The sequence below is a fragment of the Artemia franciscana genome, chromosome 21, assembly GCF_032884065.1.
Source record: "Artemia franciscana chromosome 21, ASM3288406v1, whole genome shotgun sequence".
Lineage (NCBI taxonomy): Eukaryota > Metazoa > Arthropoda > Branchiopoda > Anostraca > Artemiidae > Artemia > Artemia franciscana.
Genome location: NC_088883.1, coordinates 4,971,437 through 4,995,179, shown reverse-complemented (window position 1 = coordinate 4,995,179; position 23,743 = coordinate 4,971,437). Strand labels below are relative to the sequence as shown.

Below are 23,743 nucleotides of genomic sequence, written 5' to 3'. Positions count from 1 at the left end.
GCTGTCAACTTTGCCCTTTTTCTTTTTCTATTAACTTAAATATAATGGATAGATTCAAAAAAAATTTGTCACAGGAGAATCTTGTCAAATAGTTTGCGATGAAAAACTTGAAGTAAAAAATGATTTGGGCCAATATTCACCAAAATTAAAAATGAAATTCTCTTGACAATTACTAAACCGGCAGTACTGGCTTTTTATCCTAAATTCTAAACATATAAATTCTTTCAGTTTATTGCTGCCAACCCAAAACTGAAAATCTGAGAAAATTTGCCTGATTTTCGAAAAAAAGAAAAACACCCCCCAAGAAAGCAAGTTATCTTATTGAAAATGCTTTTAGTAGATATATCATATCAGAGAACTCTACCGTAGAGGTTTCAAACTTCGATCTTCGAATTGCGAAGGTCCGTATTGTTTTTCAAATAAAATATCGTTGATACATATTCATTTGTTTTACTATCTTCTGGGATCATTGTATCAAACCGAAGGTTCAAGATAATCGAGAGAAGCTTATTCAAACGCAAATTTAAAGATTTTTTTTAAGTGACTATACAGGTTATGTTAAGGGAAAGTCTTGTTTTCTGCCATTTTAAGGCACCAAACTACGACTTTACCTCAAAGAGGCCGAACTTGCAATCAATTTAAAATTTTGAGAGGCCAATTGATTTAAAAGTATCAGAACCAAAATACCTATTACTAAAATAACTATTTATAGCCAATTTTTGAAGTATATTCAAAATTATCCAGAATCGCGACTGCAAATTTAAACGTGGGACCGTACTAATTAGCGTAAAATTATTGATTTACATACTTTATTAGTAATTAATCAGGGATTTAAGGAACCAGTACCTCAAATTATATTTTGGTTAGGATTGGGTATGATTTGGAAAACAATAAAAAATTGAATAAGAATAGAACTTTTCAACAGAAAACAAGGAACAGATATAAAACTTATTTGAACAGATTATTTTTTATATGATGGAGCTGTCTCCTCTGTAGCCCCCTAATCTTTACTGTGAAGTTTGGCTTTTACCAAAATTTTAAAAGAAAATTTGCAATTGGAAAAAAAGATTTTACAAAACACCAAAAACATTTGTTTAATGAGCAAGATGTAGAGGAGTGGGATGTCCACCTTATATACAGAGTAATTTCAGTTTTTTTTTTATTTTAAACTTGCTCCTTACTTTAAATTTTAACCAATATAGTTGTGTAAACCCTAAACTGTCAATCGTAAAAAACAAATCTATTTGAAATGAAGCAAAAAACCAGCCGTGTGTTTAAAAAACGTCTGCGATCGAGCCGATATAAAAGGCTATATTGTCCTACCAACAAGAATTAATAGGACAAAGTGATTGATTCATTTAAATTAGATAACTCAGCAAAATTTAAATGACCCATATCGCCAGCTGTGTGGTCTGACCACTAATTATTTATTTTTTCCAAAGTGAGGTATGCAGTGCATGTATTTTACTCAAAATTGCTTGATTCAGTTCTCCCGTCATCCCTGACTCAAGAAAAAGTTCTATCCGTTTCTGTTGATGCTGTAATTGCATCTGTTAAGAAACTAAAATCAATATAGATAACTTCGAAGACCACACTGCCTTCCCATGACGAAAGTAAAACAGTTCAAAATAGGGATGATACCTTTTTATTGACAGTGAATAGATTATTATTAGTTTATTAGGTATAAATTTTGTTTATTTTTATTCATGTCTTTTAGTTTTACTGCTGATGATGAACACTGTATATGTGTTCGAAATATCCAGTTAAATAATTTTATATCTATTCACTGTCAATAAAAAGGTATCATCCCTATTTTGAACTGTTTTACTGAAATCAAGCACTGATGACGTTGACAGAATTAGTGTTTATCGGAATATTGGAATTATTGTTGACGGAATTGTTAGTTTTAAGTAAATTGCTCTTCTTTATTTTTCCGTTTACAGTTGTTTTTCCAAATGTTTATTTGTTGTTCACTTGTTCCTGATAGCTTTTGTGTGCAACTGTCATTTCCATTTTCATTGCCATTGTCATTTTGTCATTGTCATTGTCATTTTCATTGTCTTTTGTGTGCAACTGTCATTGACATTAAATAATGTCATTTCAGTATTTTTGTGTGCAACTGTCACTTCCCTTCTTAAGTCAGGTAAGAGTCCATTGGACTGTTATTCTTACAGGCAAATCATGGTTACTTGTAATTTTAGTAGAATCCTTAAATATATCCAGCTTCCTTTCATCAATTTGAATGCTAATTATGGGGAGAACCAGCTCGGTTTTCGGTCTGGCATCACTTGCCGGCACGCTCACCGTGCCCTGGCTTGCCTTTTTAAAGATGCTTCGGCCAAAGGATATGGTCTTCAAATTTGTGCCCATGGTCATTCTAAGGCTTTCGATAGTATTGTACATAGTCAGTCTTTTTATTCTCTTTATAGTAACGGCATTAACCTTTCACTGATTTTTCTTCTTATGTTTTGGTATAGTTTTGGTATAGATTGAACCTTGCTGAAAAAACACAGTGCAGGGTCAAAGCAGGGACCTTAGTAGTTAAGAAGCATCAATAATCTGATTACTACTACTCATGGGCGTACGTAGTTTCATGTCTAGGGGGGAGGGGCAGCCAATTCTGTGATGAAAGGTGAAGGGTGGAGCTGAAGTTATATTGGTAGTTCACAAAACCTTTTATTGCCAGCAAGTTCTATCCTACCCATGGAATTTTTATTAATGAGCAATCACCAAAACAACAAATCATCAAAAAGCTTCAGCATTAATCTTCTTAGATTAGAGCTAAAAATTTCTATACATTACGGATAATCGGTTCTTGTTTGAGATTTATTAAGTTATTCTACCTGTTTATTTCCAGCTATTTTCATCATCAACCTTTTATCAACCATTTTTTTTAGCCATCTACCTTCTTCAGCTACTTTTAAACCATTTGCTTTTTCAGGCATATATATTGCAAGTTTGAAATTCTAGGCGGCAGCTGCCCCCCTCCCCATACGCCAACGCTAATATTTCTACATCTTAAACCCCCTAAAGGGCTCAAAACAGCCAGTAGAACAACCCTAAATTTATCAGGACTGAGTGTTTGTATACACCAGGCAAATGATGACTATTAAAAAATACTTACCATGTCTTTAACTTCTCTGACCATTTTATAAGAGCAGATATTCTTTGGTTGCGTTTTAAACGTTAACTGATCAAACAGTTCGTGGTAACGAACTGTAGTAAGGAGCGACCCGGCTCAATAGTAACCAAAACTCTAAAAAATGGAATTTTGATACCAAAAGCTACATCAGAAGAATCGCATTTTAATGCTAATTTTAAATATATAAGTCTTATTAAGTTTAGTCTTACTCATCAAAAGTTACGAGCCTGAGAAAATGTGTGTTATTTTAGAAAATAGGGGGAAACACCCCCTAAAAGTATTAGAATCTTAACGAAAATTACACCATCAGATTCAGCGTATCAGAGAACCCTATTGTGAAAGTTTCAAGCTCCTATCTACGAAAATGTGGAATTTTGTATTTTTTGCCAGAAGGCAGATCACGGATGCGTTTTTTTTTCCAGGGTGGTCGTATCGACCCAGTTGTCCTAGAATGTTGCGCGAGGGCTCATTCTAACGGAAATGAAAAGTTCTAGTGCCCTTTTTAAGTGACAAAAAAATTGGAGGGCACCTAGGCCCTCTCCCACGCTAATTATTTTCCCAAAGTCAACGGATCAAAATTCTGAGATAGCCATTTTATTCAGCGTAGTCGAAAAACCTTATAACTATGTCTTTGAGGACGACTTACTCCCCCACAATCCCCTTGGGAGGGGCTACAAGTTACAAACTTTAACCAGTGCTTAAATATAGTATGGTTATTGGGAAGTGCACATGCGTTTTCAGGAGGATGTTTTGGTTGGGGGGAGGGGTTGAGAAGAGGGGGATATGCTGGGGGAACTTTCCATTGAGGAATTTGTCATGGGGGGAAGAAAATTTCCATGAAGGGAGCGCAGGATTTACTAGCATTATTAAAAAAAACATGAAAAAATAAATTAAAAAAAGTTTTTTTCAGCTGGAAGTAAGGAGCAGCATTAAAACTTAAAACAAGGGGCTCACCTCCTCCTAATACCTCGCTCTTTACGCTGAAGTATTTTTAGTAATGTCAACTATTTATTCTACGGCCTTTGTGATTTAGGGGTCATTCTTAGTGAATGGGGACAAAATTTAAGATTTAGTGTAAAGAGAGAGGTACTGACGAGGGGGCGAACCCTCTCATATATGTAATAAAAACATGAGAATAAAAAGTTCTTTACGTAAGCTAATTATCTTTACTAATATCTTTTACTAATAAAAAGATTAGCGAAAAATTAAAATTTCTAGTTGCCTTTTTAATTAACCAAAAATTGGAGGACAACTAGGCTTCCTCCCCGCTCTTTTTTCTCAAAATCATTCGATCAAAATTATGAGAAAGCCATTTATCAAAAAAAAAAATATGCAAATTTCGTTTTAATTATTCCTCTGCGGAGAGCCAAAATCAAAACATGCATTGATTCAAAAACGTTCAGAAATTAAATAAAAAAACAAGTTTTTTCAATTGAAAGTAAGGAGCGACATTAAAACTTAAAACGAACAGAAATTACTGTTTTAAAAAGAAGAGTTGAGAGAAAGAGTCAAACTTTAGCCTAAACAGCGGGGTGTTGATGAGGAAGCAGCCCCTTTCATATTTGAATATACATATATATATATATATATATATATATATATATATATATATATATATATATATATATATATATATATATATATATATATATATATATATATATATATTTTGACCCGACAGCATTTCGAGCCTGGTGAAGCCCTTTTCTTTCTTTTGAAATACAAATTGATAGAAATAAAAACTTTCCTATGATATTATTGGAAACTAGCGGGGTAAGTAAAAAGCTGTTTCTAGGAGGAGTCATAGGGTTACCCCCTTAAATTTTTATCGGACTTGTGAAAACGCAACACAAATTCATATAAAAAACTTTTGACACGTTTCTGAAAGTTTTTTACCCTCCTCCCTTCAGTCTGAAAAAATTACCCTCCCCAAATAAAATCCTGGATACGCCCTTGGCTAGCTATATAATTTTTTGATAGTTCCAAACTGATTTTGTGTCTAAAAATTTCATTTCAAGCACCAAACGGTAGAAATCCGACATTATTGAGGAACTATATATTTTATTATCTAAAAGAGAAATAGAAATTTGAGTTTCGTTAAAATGAACGCCTTCCTAGCATTCTAAAACATTGGCTTGTTGAAACCACCCCAGAGGAAAATAAACATCCAACAAACAAAGTACAGATCTAAGATAAAAATGAAAAATTTTGTATTATTATATATGAAAACCTAAGAAACAATGTTCTCAGACATGCTAAATTTGACAATATAATTATTGGCATAATCACTATATATTTTTTGAGTTTTCTCCCCAATCTACTTAGTGCAAACATTCTTATTTTTTAATGCTTTTGAAGGATAACTTGAAATTTAAAGAATTTTAAATGTTTGGAATAAAACTAATTCCTATTTTTGGAGTTCCAGTAACAACTGATATGGAACGCATTTTATTTACAATCTTTTTTTTTTTACCGCAAACTGTTTGATTATTCAGACTTTTACGGCAGGATTTTAGAGAATTGCTTCATTTCTCATTTGAAAGCTGGTGTGAAGGCTGAAATATTTCCATTAAGAGGACTGCGCATATTTAGAAATTTCACCAAGAAAGAAATGCTTTGAGAGAAACTAGTGCATCCGTAAGTTTCCAATTAGAGACATAAGCATGAACGAAGAAGTGTTTACAGATGTTTTAGTATTTAATATCAGTCTAAATGAAATAAAAAACATAACAGAACTTATTAGAAACGGATGGCATTTTCCAGCTGCAAAACGAGCTGTTTTCATCACCATATACTGCATTTTGATAATTCTTGGTGTACTACTCAACTCGTTGATATTTGCTGCAATTTTAAGGCCTAAAGCCAGTGTTTCAACTACAAGCATTTTTATTTTGAACTTGGCTATGTCTGATTTGGGTATGTGTTTATCTGTGATGCCGTTGACACTGGTGATAATACTTAAGCGACATTGGTCTCTTGGTGAAATTCTGTGCAGGCTTAAGTCTGGTGCAGAAACAACTAGTGTTTTAGTTTCTACTGGGACTATTGTTGCAATCGCCATTGAGAGGTTAGTATTAGGCATAATAGTTTGTAAAACGTCACAGACAGCTGGTGTTTTGATGAGCTCATTGTGCCTTTTTCTTTCATACATCAAGGAATGGTGCAAAGAGTATGGGTAACTTGCAAAAGTGAAAACTGGCACCAGTGTCGACAAAATAAACTGTCAAAACCATCTAGTATTTGGCATTTTTTCAAGACATTTGACATTTTTTCAAGCTTTGTAATCTTTTTTATGTCAGGAACTGAGATTAAATACTTATTACTAACCTAATTTTACCAATTACACTAAATAAATAATCCAGAAAAATATTATCATGTGATATAATATAAATATATATCATGTGATATCACTGAAAAAACCCAAGTCCTGCCAAATTCTAGATGGCGTTAATATATTTTTTTGTCTACAATAGTGCCAGTTACCATTCTTATAAATTTCTATACTCCTTGGAAAGGTCTTTGAAGCAGATTAAATACAAAAAAAGAGTTGTTTTCAATTGTAACTAAAGAGCAACACTAGAACTTAGTACGGACAGAAAATTTTACGTGTACGATGGTGTTCCCCCCTCATTAACACCTCGCTCTTCACGCAAAAGTTCTTAGGTACTTTTAAAAAAACTTCTTAATCTTCAGATTAAGCGACTTTTGTTTCAGGAGTTGTTATTAAAGAATTCGGACATAATTCAAACTTTAGCGTTAAGAGTGAGATATTTTGCAGAGGGCAACACCCCTCTTATACGTAATAATTTCTGTTCGTTTTAAGTTTTGTCGTTGCTTATTACTTTGAGTTGAATTTTTTTTTAATTCAATTTCAAAGCAGTTTATAAATAATGCCGAGAAATCTGGCTCACTTCCACGGAAAAATTTCCCCCTCCTCACAAAAATATCCTCTAGAAATTCATTCCCGTGTAGAATTTATTCCGGACAATTACCCTCAACAACTCCTGATGTAAAGCTTAGTCGGCAAAGAGAAACTAAGACAAATAAAAAAAAAATCGTATAGGAATCCTCACCCCGGGGAAACTTTCTTCTCCACGAAAAATTCTCCCCGTGGAAAATCCCCAGCAGAAAATTCACCAATCCCAACCAGAAAATGTATGCACATTTCCCAGTAGTTAATACTTATACCTGCACAATGGACACGTTTGCTAACTTAAACACCTTTCCCCAGGGGCAGTGGGTGGTCATGTTATCTCAAAAGACATGATTATTGGACCTTTCAACTGTGCTGAACAAAATTGCTATCAAAAATTTTTCATAGCTCGATTTTGGAGAAAAAGGGCGTAGGAGAGGGCCTAGTTACCCTCCAGTATTTTTGTTAACTTGGAAAAGGCACTAGAACTTTTATTTTTCGTTCGAATGAGCCCTTTTCCGATTTTCTAGAACCACTGGGTCGATACGATTGCCCCTGGGAATAAAAATCAATAAACAAAATGGACGTTTCCGGGATCTTTTTTCTGACAAAAATACAAAAGTCCGTATTTTTGACGGTAGGAGCTTGAAATCCCTACAACAGGATTCTATGATAAACGGAATCTGATGGTGTGATTTTCATTAAAATTCTTTAAGATGTAAGATGTCCCCTCCCTTCAAAATTTTTATCTCTGCCAAAAATCACCCTACCCCACAATAAAACTTGCGGACAATACCGACTGAAAATTCTGTTGAGCCTAATTTCGTTGGAAAAAAGACTTACTTTTTTATTTCCAATCGTTTTCCAAATCATGTCGGAAATATTCCCTACATGAAAAAAAATTCCTAGAAATTCTTCCCTTCCCATGCCTCAATAGAAAGCTTCTCCCGCGTTAAATTCCCCCATGAAAAATCCAAAAATCCCCCTTGGAAAAATCCCACAGACAATTTCAACTCCTTTGAAAATTTTCCCTGGGCAACGCCCTCGTCACATATCCACACGTAAAACTGAGTTGTCATAGGAAAAGTAAGTCAAATAAAAGAATTTCGTATACAAATTCTGGTAAATTCCCTTTGTATAATTTTCCTTGGAAAATCCACCCCGGAATTTTCCCTCCCCACGGAAAGATCTCCTTCTGGAAAATCCTGCTTGCATAAAATCACCCCCCCCCCCAGAACATTCACCCTCACCAAAAAAAATTCTGTTTACTTCCCAATCACAAATAATATATGCAAACACTAGACAAATTTCATTAGCTACAACTCTTTCCCCAGAGACATGCATAACAGTGTCAACCTCAGAGATATGATTTTTTGATTTTTCAACTATGCTGATCAAAATGGCTGTCTTAAAATTTTGATTGTACGACTTTGGAAGAAAGGCAATGAGAGGGGTTGAGATCTAATTGCTCTTCAATCGTTTTGATCACAAAATTAAGACCTAAAAATATAATTTCCGTTAGAGCAAGCCCTCTCCTGATCTTATTTTGTCATTGGTTCGATACGATCACCCCGAAAAAAACAACAAAAAAAAAACAACAAAAAAACAAATAAACATGCATCCATATTCTTTTCCTTATGGCAAAAAGTACGAAATTTCATATTTAAGGTTCTTTGGTGCATAGGCATTAATTTTATGACAACTTTGTATAGGTATTTCTGACACCCATATTACAAGACTTCCACAACTTGAGTTGATAAAGATTTCTTAGAACTAAAGACTCCAGACAGAAAATCTGGAAAACCGTGATAGATGCAGCTGCCGACGGAAGCTTGCCTTGCATTGACTGCTTAAACTTCGTCATGCGATACCCACAAACTGGCTTGATTCTGTTACGGTTGAATCACATGGACTATCATTGCACTTACATCTGTTGATACAAAATCCAGTAAGGCCGAATCCACGTCTCTTGCTATCTTACAGTCAATTTGGAGAAGGTTGTCAGGGATAATATGCAATTTTTGAAACGTGGATTGAATTATATTGCAATCATGGCGAGGGTGATTTGAAGAAGGCCTATAAACCTAGAAGGTATTTTATCTAGCCAAGCCTTTCAGAGGCTCTCAGCTGAAAGGCTAGGACTTGGTTCTCAGCTGAAAGGCTCAGGAAAGGCAATTGAGAGAATGTGGAACCAAATTGGCATGTAAAAATCTCTTGGACTTAGATTATGCTGATGATTTAAGCATTCTTGATGAAAGTGTGAGCAAAATGAATGAACTTATAGATTTTGCGAGTTTACCGCTCTGAAATACGTTTGAAAATTAAAAAGACTAAATCAATAAGGCTAGGAATAAGTGAAGATGAAAAGGTAAAATTGGGTAAAGAAAAGACTGATCAGGTTGGCAGCTGTTTTTGCAATTATCAGTTTTTTGCTTTTTACCCATGTCATTTCATACCGAAGTTTTTTCAAAATATTTGATTATTGATGCTAGTCCGATTTCTAACAACGATATGCACTTAGCATGAAACTCTTGGTATTCTTTTTCAAGGTTTTTGAATTGTTGTTATCTCTTGTCAAAATAGATTCATCATATAATAGCTGAAAACTGTCGTTTTTTGGGCCATTCTACTGACATTATACAAATGATTGCTTTCAAACCTGTAAGCTTAATCACGTAGCAAGTTGGTTTTATCTTAAAAAAACACAAATTTTAAATTTTCATGAATTTTTCTAGTTTGAATTAAAAAACTGAAATTATTGCTCAGGTACTGTAAATATTGCAGTTTAGATAGTAATTTTAGTGATTCTGAACTGGAATTCAAAAACTTTTCAACTGTTTTTTCATGTCCTAAAAAGACAATGCTTATACTACTTATAAGAGAAGAACTTCCGTAATGATGTTTTTCCAACAATGATTTCTACTAAACTTCAAACTTTTTTTTTAAGTTTTTTGATTTATTGTAATCCCTTGTTAAAATATTTGCAAATATCTTTGCAATTACCAGTTTTTTGCTCTTTAAGAAATTTAATATAAACTTCTCCGTAAACGAAAATCTTCATTTTTTCCACGTAAGTGTGATAAGTATGACAACGTCAATGTAATACTGATGTATATAAAAATGAAGCTATTCAAATATCTTTTCCCTAAAATTAAGGGTCTTAACGATTTTTTCCCAAACTTCTGACTAGATCTGTTTTTTTTTTAAGCCAGAATATCCCAGGATGCCAATTTTCCCGAAAGAAATACGGAGCCGTTTTCAAGAAAAAAAATATAAATACATGCACAATTATTTCTCACTTCTAAAGATAGTACTTATATAAATATATATACATATATATATATATATATATATATATATATATATATATATATATATATATATATATATATATATACTTATACCCCTACATCATATTAGCTCTAGATCAAATATTATCTGATAATTGGATCTTTTTTTCAAGTATAACGACTTATGGAATTTAATCTTTGAAAATCCTCATTGGTAGTTCTGTTTCTTTTTTCCTTTTTTAACTTCTATTTAATTTTAGAATTTTTTCCCAGATTTTATTATTTTGTTTATATATCTTCTAAAATTTATACTCCTTAGATAACACGTTGTATAATGTGTTAACCTATATAAGCCTGTATAATATTAAATAAAAAAAACAAGTTTTTTTAAATGAAAGTAAGGAGCGACATTAAAACTTAAAACGAACAGAAATTACTCCGTATATGAAAGGGGCTTTTCCTCCTCGACACCCCGCTCCTTACGCTTAAGTTTTTTATTGTTTTAAAAAGTAGAGTTGCGAGAAAGAATCAAACTTTAGCGCAAGGAGCGGGGTGTCGAGGAGGAAAAGCCCCTTTCATATACGGAGTAATTTCTGTTCTTTTTAAGTTTTAATGTCGCTCCTTACTTTCATTTAAAAAAACTTGTTTTTTTTATCTAATTTCTGAAATTTTTTTAATTAATGCATGTCTGATTTCGGCTCTCTGTACATAAATTATTAAAATGAAATTTCCGTATTAATTCTTTTCAAACAGTTCGTGGTAACGAACTGTAGTAAGTAGTTTTGGCTAAATGGCTTTCTCTTAGTTTTGATCAGATGATTTTGAGAAATAAGGGGTGGGGAAGGAGGTCTTGTTGCCCTCCAATTTTTCAGTTGCTTAAAAAGGCACCTAGATCTTTTATTCTTAACGAACGTTTTTATTAGTAAAAAAAAAATACGTAACTTAAGAATTAACTTACGTAACAAACTTTTATATTCTTATATTTTTGATTATATATATGAGGGGGCTGGTCCCCTCGTTAATACCTCGCTCTTCACACTAAATCTTGTTTTATCCCAATTCTTCAAGAATGACCCCTGAATCAGAAATGCCGTAGAATAAATAGTTGAAATTATTAAACAAAATTTTAGCATAAAGAGTGAAGTGTTTATCTCCTCCTAAATACCTCGCTCTTTATGCTAAAGTATTTTTAGAACCCCTCATATGCGTAATAATCTCTGTTCCTTTTTAAGTTTTAATGCTTCTCCTTACTTTCGATTGAAAAAACTTTTTCATGTTTATATTTTCATTGTTTTTTTTTTTATAGTAATGCTAGAAAGTCCTGCGCCCTTTTCAATGAATTTCTCTTCCCCCATGAAATATTCCTCCAAGGAAAGATCCTCCCATATAGCCCCCTCCCCTGAACCCCACACCTAAACCAAAAAAAATCCCCCTGATAACGTCGGTACACTTCCCAGTAACCATTACTGTATGTAAACATTGGTCAAAGTTTGTAACTTGCAGCCCCTTCCCCAGGAACTGTGGGGGGTAAGTCATCCCCAAAGACATAGTTATTATGGTTTTAGACTATGTGGAACAAAATGGCTATCTCAAAATTTTGATCCGTTGAATTTTGGAAAAAATGAGCGTGGGAGGGGGCCTAGGTGCCCTCCAATTTTTTTGGTCACTTAAAAAGGGCACTAGAACTTTTCATTTCCGTTAGAATGAGCCCTCTTGCAACACTCTAGGACCACTTGGTCGATACGATGACCCCTGGGAAAAAAAACAAAAAAAAACAAAAAAACAAATAAACACGCACCCGTGATTTGTCTTCTGGCAAAAAATACGAAATTCCACATTTTTGTAGATTGGACCTTGAAATTTTTTCTATAGGGTTCTCTGATACGCTGAATGCGATGGTGTAATTTTCGTTAAGATCCTATGACTTTTAGGGGGTGTTACCCCCTATTTTCCAAAATAAGGCAAATTTTCTCAGGCTCGTAACTTTTGATGACAAAGACTAAATTTGATGAAACTTATATATTTGAAATCAGCATAAAAATACGATTATTTTGATATATCTTTCAGCATCAAAATTCCGTTTTTTAGTGTTTCGTTTACTATTGAGCCGGGTCGCTCCTTACTACAGTTCGTTACCACGAACTGTTTGATCTAAACCTATTTAGAAGCTATAAAAAAAAAAAAAAAAAAAAAAAAAAAAAAAAAAAAAAAAAAAAAAAAAAATACAGGTGGGAATGGAAGATGGGCATGGTGAAGCTCCATGTTGACTAATTTTAATTCGTATAAAATTTAGTTGAGTGTTCATTTTAGTATTTACTCATTAGAAAATAAAAACATTAAAGGCATCACTCGGTTGTCTTTATCTTTACGCTTTTAAACTCTTTTATGACTTTGACGAGAGATTTTATGACAGTTTTTCACCTTGGATGACAATTTGGAGCCTGCAAAGGAGACTTTTGGCATTTTTTTATTCAATCATGCATCTTAAACAAAAAGAAACTATTGATGCCACAGTGTTCAATAGCCCAAAAAGTTCAATAGCAACAATTTTCTATTTTAAAAATGAACCGTTCCCGGCCTAGTTGATATGGGCATACAATTACCGGGTACCAGGTTTGGTTAAACATTAAAAATACATTTAGTTATATGTTTTTCCATTAGTGCAGTAGTTGTATAAAGTAAAGAGTTATAATTGTGTTTATTAGGAAAGTTTGTATCGTATCGTAGTTATGAGAAAACATACATTTTGCATCATTATGTTAAGACAAGAACGATGTTTTCACTTGCCGAGCCTTTAGTTGTTTTATTAAAAAAAAAAAAAAAAATGTCTTGCAGAATTTTGATTTTTGTTCAGTCATACATTTACTACGAAGAAAGAATTTATAATTTCAAATATACACAACGAGTAAATTTTGTACTTTTTAATACAAAACAAAGAATTTTATCAGAATATTTTCGAAATAAAATATTACAAAATGAGAAATGAATTGCTATTTGGGTGATAGTAGGTTTGTTGTATCCTCTCATATGCAAATATTATGCTAACAAGATTAAGGGAATTTTATCAGGTATGTAACTTTTGAATGGTGAGACTAAACTTGAAATTAAATTTTAATAAAAATTATATATTTAAAATCAGCATAAAATTGCGAGTCTTTTGATGTAATTATTCGTATCAAAATTCCATTTTTTAGAGTTTCGGCTACTATTGAGCCGGGTCCAGTTCGTTAGTACGAACTGTTTGAAATCTTTTTTTGTCCAATTTAAATGAAAGTTGTTTTGCTTACCAATTTATAAGGTTCAACATGGCAACGCCTATAAAAATGTGCTGCGTCCCTTAGAAGTTTATAACGTTGGAAATAATCAAAAGAAAAGTCGTAAATCACAGTTTTCAGGCATGCACAAACCTGATTTGGGTATGGTGGGGGGAAAACAAAACGTTTTTATTTTGTTATTCTTGATGCTTTCGGGATTTTTAATACTAATACTTTCTAATAAGATTAAAAGCTCCAAGGAGGGGGAGAGGGGAAAGTTTGTACCAAAATCCCAAAATCGTTCGAATATTGAGTTTTTGAATATTTTGGGCCTTTTAAGGAAAAGGCCAAAAATACTTTTTTGCCATTTTCTGGCCTTTACCCGGTCTAAAACTAGTTGCGAACACGTCCGGGATAAATGTCCGATTGAAAGTGGATGAAGATTGGTCTTAAAAGTAAAATTTCCATTATTTTACAGGTGTACTACAATCTTAAGAAGCACACCATATGAGTATCGAACTCGTCGTAAGGTCTACATATCTGTTTCGTTTATATGGTTACTAAGTATTATGATGTCTTCACCAATGTTTTATTTCTCTCATGTGGAAGTTGTCTACTTCGAAGGAATATATTTACACGAAACTTGCGTTGAAGAATGGCCATCTGAAATGATGAAAACGATGTATTCACTCTTGATTTTATTGGTGCAGTATTTAGCACCAGCTATTGTATTAGCTTTTACATATTTCAGAATATTTAAATATCTTCAGAAGAAGGAGGGGAGTGAGTCTGCGCCTCCCTTACGCTCCATTCGCCGAAACCGTCGAGCGATCACACTTCTTCTGTGTGTTGCACTGACGTTTGCACTTTCATGGTTACCATTACATATCGCTATATTTGTCACACAATCACAGGTGGAGTCTATTGAGAGGAGTCAACTACCTTCAAATGAACACACTGAACAGTTCTTTACAATATATGCACTGTGTCATATTGTGGCAATGACGTCACCTACTATCAATGCGTTAATTTATGGCTGGTTTAATGTGAGTATACGTAAAAGGATTTATGAGATATTCAACTTCAAAGGAAGAAATTGCATGAACTGTGAATGTGCATCGTCAACAGTCATAAGAGAAATGGCGAAACCATTGGATTTACCACAAAAAAAGAACCCTAAACTTTTTGAAAATACTAAGACAAAAATATTACTTAGCACTCATCGTTGAGATATAAATTCATATTATTCAAGTGTTTATTCTTTGATGTGGAATATATAAATTATCATTATTACATGTTAATAAAAGTTAAATTTCAGTTATTATTTTAACTGTTAACTGTATTTGTAAAATTAGAAAAAACGTAGAAAGGTATAAACATCATATTATCTAACAGTGAATCAAGTGAATGTTATTTCTCACAACGACGTTATATTGTTACGCATCAAACGATAAAATCGTAAGGTATCTGACCTAAAAAAAAAAAAAAAATATTTAGGGGATTTTTCATTTTTTTCTCATCTTTTATGTTTTTTCCTAATTATCAAGAGTTTAATCTGATCTTTTTCCTTTCATTTGCGTTGACAAAGGTTTCCAGATACGAAGCAAAAATATTTTGACTTTTATTTGTATTTGATAATTGTTTTCTTTCTTAATTTAAAGTTTCATTCATCATTCTATTTTCATTTCATTTTAATTATCTCATTAGCCACAGGCCCGTATCCTCAAATCTCATATCAACAAATATCCGTCTCTAGAAACTCTTTCCCTGGTTTTGTCCATCAAATTCAGTCAAAGTGTTATTGCTACTGAGTTTCTTGATGAAGCTTCACGAGCAAAATTGGAACAGAGAACTTTTGGAAACTAAGACAAATATAAACAGAATAATTACTTCAAGTATATTGGAAATTATGAGAAAACTTAAACAAATCTTTTTATTTTGAGGATGAAAGAGAATACTTGTGTAAACCTACAAAGTTGTGTCACTCAAAACATTGTGTCACTGCAAAGTTGATTTTATTTAACAAACTATTCTATTTACTATTAATATCCAGCCAAAATTAAATTTGAGGTATATTATGAAATTTATGTATTAAACAAATATCACAGGATAATTTAGTCAAATTTTTGTTCCCACTACTTCTTAATTTAAACATCTTTTTCGTCGATAAATGTATTCTTTCTCCACACATATTTTGTAAAATCAAGACCAATGCTGAAAAATTTCTAACTTAAAGAAAAAGTTAAAAAAGTTAGAAAAAAGAAATTGTCACTGCAAGCATTTTTTTCTGATAGTAAAAATCACGACTAATATATAATATATATATATATATATATATATATATATATATATATATATATATATATATATATATATATATATATATATATACTTTATTACTTTATTATACCAAAAAAACTAATTATACCAAAGTTTTTATACAAAGAAAAGTAATAAAAAGAGACTAATTGACAAAGCATCCAAGGGATCAGAAAATACATTTTGTTTGCTTTTCTATTATCTAGGGTGCATAGATTTTAAAGTGGAACAGGGTCAAACTAATTTTTTTTTCCGAAATTTTTCTCCATTTCTTAGGAATGCTTATACTTTACTTTTTTGACTCATTAGACGCATTTGTGGCCCTTGCATTGATTAACAAAAAACTTAATTTTTCTAAAATTTAGACCAGATAGGTAATTTTTATAATACAAAATTATTATCCCTAAACATATTTGCCAACAGCTTGTAACTTTCTTCGAGTAAAACAGCTGTCTTTTGTGAATTAAAGCACCCACGGAACAACTTTTGTACGAGATATCCAGCGCACTTCCCAATAGCACAAATTTGAGGTGTAAGCAGCTCCTGTATCTTCATAAAGCTTTGTGTATTGTCCAACTTGTAATTTATATTCTTTTAATGTAGTTTGTAACTTTTGTTACTTATACTTTGTTACTTATACGATCACGGGTGCGTGTTTATTTTTATTTCATTTTTTCTTTTCCCCAGGGGTGATCGTATCGACCCAGTGGTTCTAAAATGTCGCGAAAGGGCTCATTCTAATAGATAATAAAAGTTTTAATGCCCTTTATAAGTGACCAGAAAAATTGGAGGGCACCTAGGCCTCCTCCCACGCTCACTTTCCCCCAAAGTCAACGGATCAAAATTTTGAGATAGCCCTTTTTTAGCATAGTCAAAAAACCTAATAACTATGTTTTTAGGGGTGACTTACTCCTCCACAGTCCCCGAGGGAGGGGCTACAAGTTACAAACTTTGACCATTGTTTACACATAGTAATGGTTGTTGGGAAGTATACAGACGTTTTCAGGGGGATTTTTCTGGTTGGGGGAGGGGGTTAAGCGGAGGGAGTTACGTGGAATGATCTTATCCATCGAGAATTTATCATGGGGAAGGTAATTTCCATGAAAGGGGCGCAGGATTTTCTAGCATTCTTGAAAAAAAATAATGAAAAAATAAATATGAAAAAGTTTTTTCAACTGGATATAAGGAGCAGCATTAAAACTTGAAACAAACAGACATTATTACACATACGAGGAGGTTAACCTCCTCCTAAATATATGAATATAGAAGCTCGTTACGAAAGTTAATTGGTAAGTTACGTATATTTATTACTAACAAAAACGTTCGTAAAAATTAAAAGTTCTAGTTGCCTTTTCAGTAATCAAAAATTGGAGGGACACAAGGCCTCTTCCCCCCTCCTTTTTCTCAAAATCGTCTTATCAAAACTGTGAGAAAACCATTTAGCAAAAAAAATTAATATTCAAATTTCGTTTTAATTATTCATTTGCGGAGAGCCAAAATCAAAACCTGCATTAATTCATGAACGTTCAGAAATTAAATAAAAAAACATGTTTTTTCAACTGAAAGTAAGGAGCGTCATTAAAACGTGAAGTGAACAGAAATTATTTTGTATATGAAAGGGGCTGTTCCACCCTCAATGCTTCGCTCTTTACGCTAATGTTTTTTTATTGTTTTAAGAAGTAGAGTTGTGAGAGAGGGTCAAACTAGTAAACTAAGAAGTGACATTAAAACTTAAAACGAACAGAAATTATTCCGTATGTGAAAGGGGCTGTTCCATCCTCAACGCCTCGCTCTTTACGCTAAAGTTTTTTATTGTTTTAAAAAGTAGAGTTGTGAGAAACGGCCAAACTTTAGCGTAAAGAGCGGGGCGTTGAGGATGGAACAGCCCCTTTCATATACGGAATAACTTCTGATTGTTTTAATTTTAATGTCGCTCCTTACTTTCAGTTGAAAAAACTTGTTTTTTTAATATTTAATTTGGATTCAAGATCTGCTCTGTGGAACATGCGCTGCGTTGAGAGAATATGGTGTGTTTTCCTTGTGATTAGTGCTTGAAGACCAGTTCTGTGCCCTGACATTGACAGTGCAATGTCTGTTCAAAGCCCAGTAGAATTATTTCACATTATACGGTTCTTATTTAAATTAAAAAAAAAAAAAAAAAAAAAAAAAAAAAAAAAAAAAAAAAAAAAAAAAAATGTTACTATATTTATGCTGCCTATTCAACCGAAATGCAAATTTTGACATCATCTGTCAAATCACGGCAGGAGCCAGTGAAACTGCTGTGTTTACCGACCAAGTTGGAGGTTTCTGTTGATGAGATGTCAGTGTTTTCGGTGTCTTTGTTTAACCGAACAAAAATTTTTGGTGGCGTCGAAAAAATCTTTTTTTTTTTTACCGAGTGCCCAAAAATATCAGGGACGTCCCCTCTTTACATGACGGCCCTGATCACTTATATCATTCTCTTCAACATATCATACATATGTAATTAAATGCGCATCTTCAGCGACATTTAATTCGAACAAACCAACACATTGGATTTTACACATTAGCAGTAATAGCACTTGTAAATCCAAGTGCTAAACAAGATGAATCGTTTATTTTCCTTTGTCTTGTAAAGACAAATAGATAAATACAAGAAAGATAAATTTTATAGGAAGTGACTAAAGATGAAAAAGGAACATGTATAGATATATTGAGGGTCCTGCTACTATCAAAATTTCCATTAGTAGGCTAAGCATATAAAAAAAAAACAACAAACAAAAAAAGACAAATGAAAAAAAAAAACTCTATTAGAGTAGATAAACAAGCTTTTTCGGGCAGGAGCCTAGTTAGGTGTTAGGGGTCTGGAGAAGATTAGAAATCGCTATTATTTAAAATTAGATAGAAAAAACAAGACTTTTTTTTTAACTGAAAGTAAGGAGCGACATTAAAACTTATTACGAACTGAAATTATTCCGTATATAAAAGTGGCAGTCCCCTCCTCAACGCCCCGTTCTTTATGTTAAAGTTCATTATTACTTTAAAAGTAGAGTTGTGACGAAGAGTTAAACTTCAGCGTAAAGAGCGAGGTGCTGAGGAGGGGATTCGTTATTCCCTTACATCTACGGGATTACTTCTTCTCGTTTTAAGTTTTAATGTCACTCCTTTTTTTTAGTTTTTTTTTTTATATTCAATCTCTAAACACTTTTCAACTAATGTAGATTCAAATTTGGCTTACCGAACATGAAAAATTAAAACGGAATAAAAACAAAAACGAACAGACACGCATCCGTGATCCTTTTTCTTGCCAAAAATATGAAGTTCCACATTTTTGCATATAGGAACTTGAAACCATTACAGCAGTTTTTTTCTGATACGCTGAATTTGATAGCATAATTTTCGTTAGCATTCGTTGACTTTTATGGGGAGTGTTTCCCCCTGTTTCAAAAATCAGGTAAATTTTCTCAAGCTCCTGTCCTTTGATGGGTAGAGCTAATTCAAATTTTCTTAGCGCGGAAGTATTTTGTAGAAGATATGTTTTGGTTTTGTATGTGAAGAAAAAAATTAAAAAAAAAAATTAATAGAACTTATATATTTGGAATCTACATAATAAGCCAATTTCTGAACATACTTATTGGTTTAAAAATTTGTTGTTTTTTAGATTTTTGATACTATTGAGCCACGTCACTCTTTACTTACAGTTCGTTACCACGAACTATAAAGCTTTTAGCACTTAAAAAAATCGTCCTATTCTAATTAAATGGTCCCTGGCGTTCAATTTTTGTTCTTACGTTATCGGGACAAACTTTAGCTTAAAGAGGAAGCAGGGAGCAGCCCTTAATATACGGAAAAATTCCATTTGTTTTGATTTTTAATGTTGCTCCTTACTTTCAGTTAAAAAGTTCATTTTTTATTTACTTTGTGGTTATTTTTTTGCAAACAATGTGGCAAATCTAACTCAATCTCCAAGAAATATCCCCCCCTCACGAGAAACCCTCCGTAGAAATCCGTCGCCCCTTTTTCCAACATTTTGGCTAGTGACACCTCTGGCGGTTACCTTTCACATGGAATTCATGAACAAAAAAGTAATTTTACTGTCTAAGCTATGTATTCTAACACCCGCTCTATATAACCTTCCGTGGAAATTTTTTCCCGGATTTCAAATTACGTGGAAACTAGTACCCGGATAATTCCCCCAAAGCCTCCCCAAATGCAAAATCGAGTCGCCAAAGAGAATTAGGGACAATTAGCAAGGATTTCGTATAGGAATTCCGTTCAACCCCCCAGTGATAAATTTCCCCAGGAAAATTCACCCCCTGCTGTAATTTACCTTCTCATGGAAGATTCTTCCTATGGAAATACACTCCAAGCAGAAATCCCCCCCCAAAAGTCTGTATACTTCCAAATGAATCAAAAATACTATACGTAAACAATGGGCAAATTTCATAACTTATAGGCCTCTTCCTACAGACTGTGGGGAGTCATGGGTGTGCTTAGGTGTGTTAAGGCTTCCTGTATCTTGAGGTTTCGTCAAAAATTGAAACCAAAGAAGGGACTAGAGGATAATAAGAGCCGTCTGAAAATAAAGAGTAAAAGAAAAGAGAGAAGAGGTAAGAGATTAATATAAATATTTTTGAAACATTTTCTCTTTTATAGATTTAAAATAGGAATGCCTGTAATTAGCCTTTTTTTTTGGGAGGGAGGAAATAATCTAGAAATAGCCTTAGTCATACAGCATGATCAGTATTTAGGTATCATTATTGCCTAATGTTATTAAACATTTTGTATGAAATTTCCTTTTGATATAACAAAATCTGACACGCCATATCTTTGAGCGTGAAGAAAGTTTATTTATTTAACTGGACTAGTGTCAACTGCAGAAACTCGAACAGGTGTCTGTCACGTAAGGGGTGAAAATCTATTTATATATTACGGGCACTGTTTTCAACGAAGCAAACCTATTTCATATAATGGAGTATATCATAAACCGTGTGAAAGAATACAGGAGAATGTGGAGAACATCGCGTGAATACAAAAATGTTTTATCCTACGGTATGTGTTTGGAGATTAAGATCCGCCATTTATCTGGATGGACAAAAGTATGGGTGTTTATATGCTCCCAAATACGAGTATATTGTAAAATAATAATAATTTAATTTCAACCCCAACAGTATACAAAAATGACAGTTGTGGAGTACAGTCGACTCTCGATTATCCCTGGACTAGGGTGACATGAGGGCCGCGAATAATCGATTTTCACGGATAATCCTCATGTTAGAAAAAAGGGTTTAAGGCACATAGAAAAACAGCTACGCTTATTGGAACGTGTATTTAAAACAAAGAACGGGAACAAGTAATAAATGGAATGACATTATGGTAATCAATCGAAGAAAGATCGACAAATCAATAGTATTATTACTATTGTATAATTACTATTATTACTGTAGTATCATTACTGTTGTAACAAACGTAGTATTATTTACGCTTTTAAAGTATATTAAAAAAAACAAATCAGTGTCCTAAATTAACTTTCTGAAAATCACTCACTTGCGTTTTTTTTTGTCATATAACTCTTTTTTTGTGACTGAATTTTCCGCAAAACGAGTTTATTCGCCTATAGCACGTCCTTGTCTTGTTATAAATAACAAAGGAGACAGTTGGCGTGTTTCAATGCCTCGTCATGCGTCATTTGATTTTCTGTAGTCGGTTCGTCGTCTTCCTCTTCAAGTGCCTCATCGTTTGCTTTTGTACCTCTTGCCCTGTTTACGCTTTGTTCATCGATGAGGTGTTCGAAGCAAGAGTCATTGGTGTTGCGGCTCATTCATTCGACAATATTTCTTTCGTCTGTGTTTTGCCCTCCAGGAACATTTCACACCATTTCGGTAATTTAGCAACCCATTCTTCTTCTTCGTCATCTTCTGCTGTTAAATTATTGTTAAAAACTTTTTTATACTTAGCAATAGTTATCTTCATGACCTCAAAAGAGTAGATGATTTTACTGATTTCCGTGCAGCTGCAATTTCATATATAATATCCAATTTAGTTAAATCTTTCCAAAAATCAAAAAGATTGTCTCTCTCGTCAACATTTTTTTTTCTTATGAAGTTCAACCTGTAAATTTTCTTTGTTGCCGCTATTACACCTTGTTCCATCGACAGAATGAGTGTAGTCACATTAGGTGGTAAAAACGTAACAATAATTTGTCCATCAGCTGGTTTGAGAACTTCTGCGAGATGACCTGTGGTATTATCTATCGGGAATGAAGTGCTTTTCAAATAAATATTGAAAAATTATTTTATTCATCCATGCTCTGGTTGGACTGTAGTAATGCACTGGCACATTTTCAGCTCTAGTGCCTTTGAACGAACGTGGCTTTTTGGCCTTTCTAACAACAACTAAATTTAGCTTATACTGTCCTGATGCAATGCTTAACTTAGGTCCCGCTACATTGCGTTCGGACTCAAAAGCGAGAGAACGAGTTGGTACGCATTTCCTGACTCATCCAGATTGTAAATCTGGTCCGGTGAATAACCATTTTTAGTTGTAAGTTCTGCAAAGTCTATTTTAAAATCAACAACTGATTTTGGCTTTTGCTGACCTAATACATTACCACCGCAAAGTATAGTTGTTCTCTCCTTGCTTGAATCATGTCCCGCTACATTGCGTTCGGACTCGAAAGTGAGAGAACGAGTTGGTAAACATTTTCTGACTCATCCGGATTGTAAATCTGATTCGGTGAATAGCCATTTTTAGTTATAAATTCTGCAAATTCTATTTAAAAATTAAACACTATTTTTGGCTTCTGCTGTCCTAATGCATTACCAAAGCGAAGTATAGTTGTTCTCAATTATATTTGACATTGTTTTCCCTTTACATTGTAAAGGGAAAAACGTAATACTAAAACGCAACATGAATGATTTTATAAGCCACAACTAAAGACCTAGGATAGAAGAAAATAGATATAGGGAGATGAAAATGATTAACGTTAACAATTACATATTGACACTTTAGATTTACTTGTAATTTTGAATAGCAAAAACATACCATGATCGAAAATATATATATTGTTTTTAATATGGTGTTTCATCATGGTGTAGCATCATGATATGGTGATACTGGGTAATATGGTATAGCAATTTAACTACGGGTAGCCTACTGTACACTAAACCTAAATAATTCTAATAATTCTGTGTATAATTTTATTACAACTTTAAGTATTATACTAATATCATAAATATTATATTAATAATTATATTAGTAACTAAAATATTATATTATAATAATTTATTATTACTTTAATTCCAAATAACTATTCCAGCTTTATTTTTGTATGGTTGTATATGTAAAATTTGAAAATTTTATTTTCAAAATTTGTTGAAGCTCACCTTATGTACAGAAATAATGGGCCGAAGGGCCTTTGGTGGCTGAAAAGCCAACAAATGTGCCGTTGGTAAGACTGGTTGGTCTTTTTTTTACTCGTTTAGCTATGGAAACTAAGGCCAAATCATGTGTACTTACAAAGAATACTTTCGATAGGACCAGTGTCACTTAATCCTATGGTACAAGTCATGTCACTAATTGTCACTTGAAAATATACATCGTTCAGCCTCAATATCCGAGGTTCAGACGATCTTCAACAACCATTCCTTATGTTTGACTATTTTTTTATGTCCCGATTTATGGATGAAAGACTGGAGCATATCTATATATATAAAAATAAGTTGTCTGTGTGTGTGTGTGTGTGTGTCGAGTGACGTCATGTTTGTGTGTCGACTGACGTCATGTTTGTCGACTGACGAAATTAAAGACCGGGACATCGGCACACAAATGACGACTGGGACACCGG

General features: G+C 33.2%; 1 protein-coding gene across 1 annotated transcript; it reads left to right on the top strand.

The window, feature by feature from the left end:
* Nucleotides 1–5,762: 5,762 nt before the first annotated feature.
* On the top strand, nt 5,763–14,923 carry LOC136040537 (neuropeptide Y receptor type 5-like). Its single transcript, XM_065724723.1, has 2 exons — nt 5,763–6,209; nt 14,078–14,923. The coding sequence occupies exons 1-2, from the start codon at nt 5,806–5,808 to the stop codon at nt 14,826–14,828; spliced, it is 1,155 nt and encodes a 384-aa protein (XP_065580795.1). The 5' UTR covers nt 5,763–5,805; the 3' UTR covers nt 14,829–14,923.
* The last annotated feature ends 8,820 nt before the right edge of the window (nt 14,924–23,743 follow it).

Coding starts and splice junctions, on each gene's coding strand:
- LOC136040537 (XM_065724723.1), top strand. CDS start 5,806: ATGAACGAAGAAGTGTTTACAGATGTTTTAGTATTTAATATCAGTCTA. Junction 6,210..14,077: donor GTTGCAATCGCCATTGAGAG/GTTAGTATTAGG, acceptor ATTATTTTACAG/GTGTACTACAATCTTAAGAA.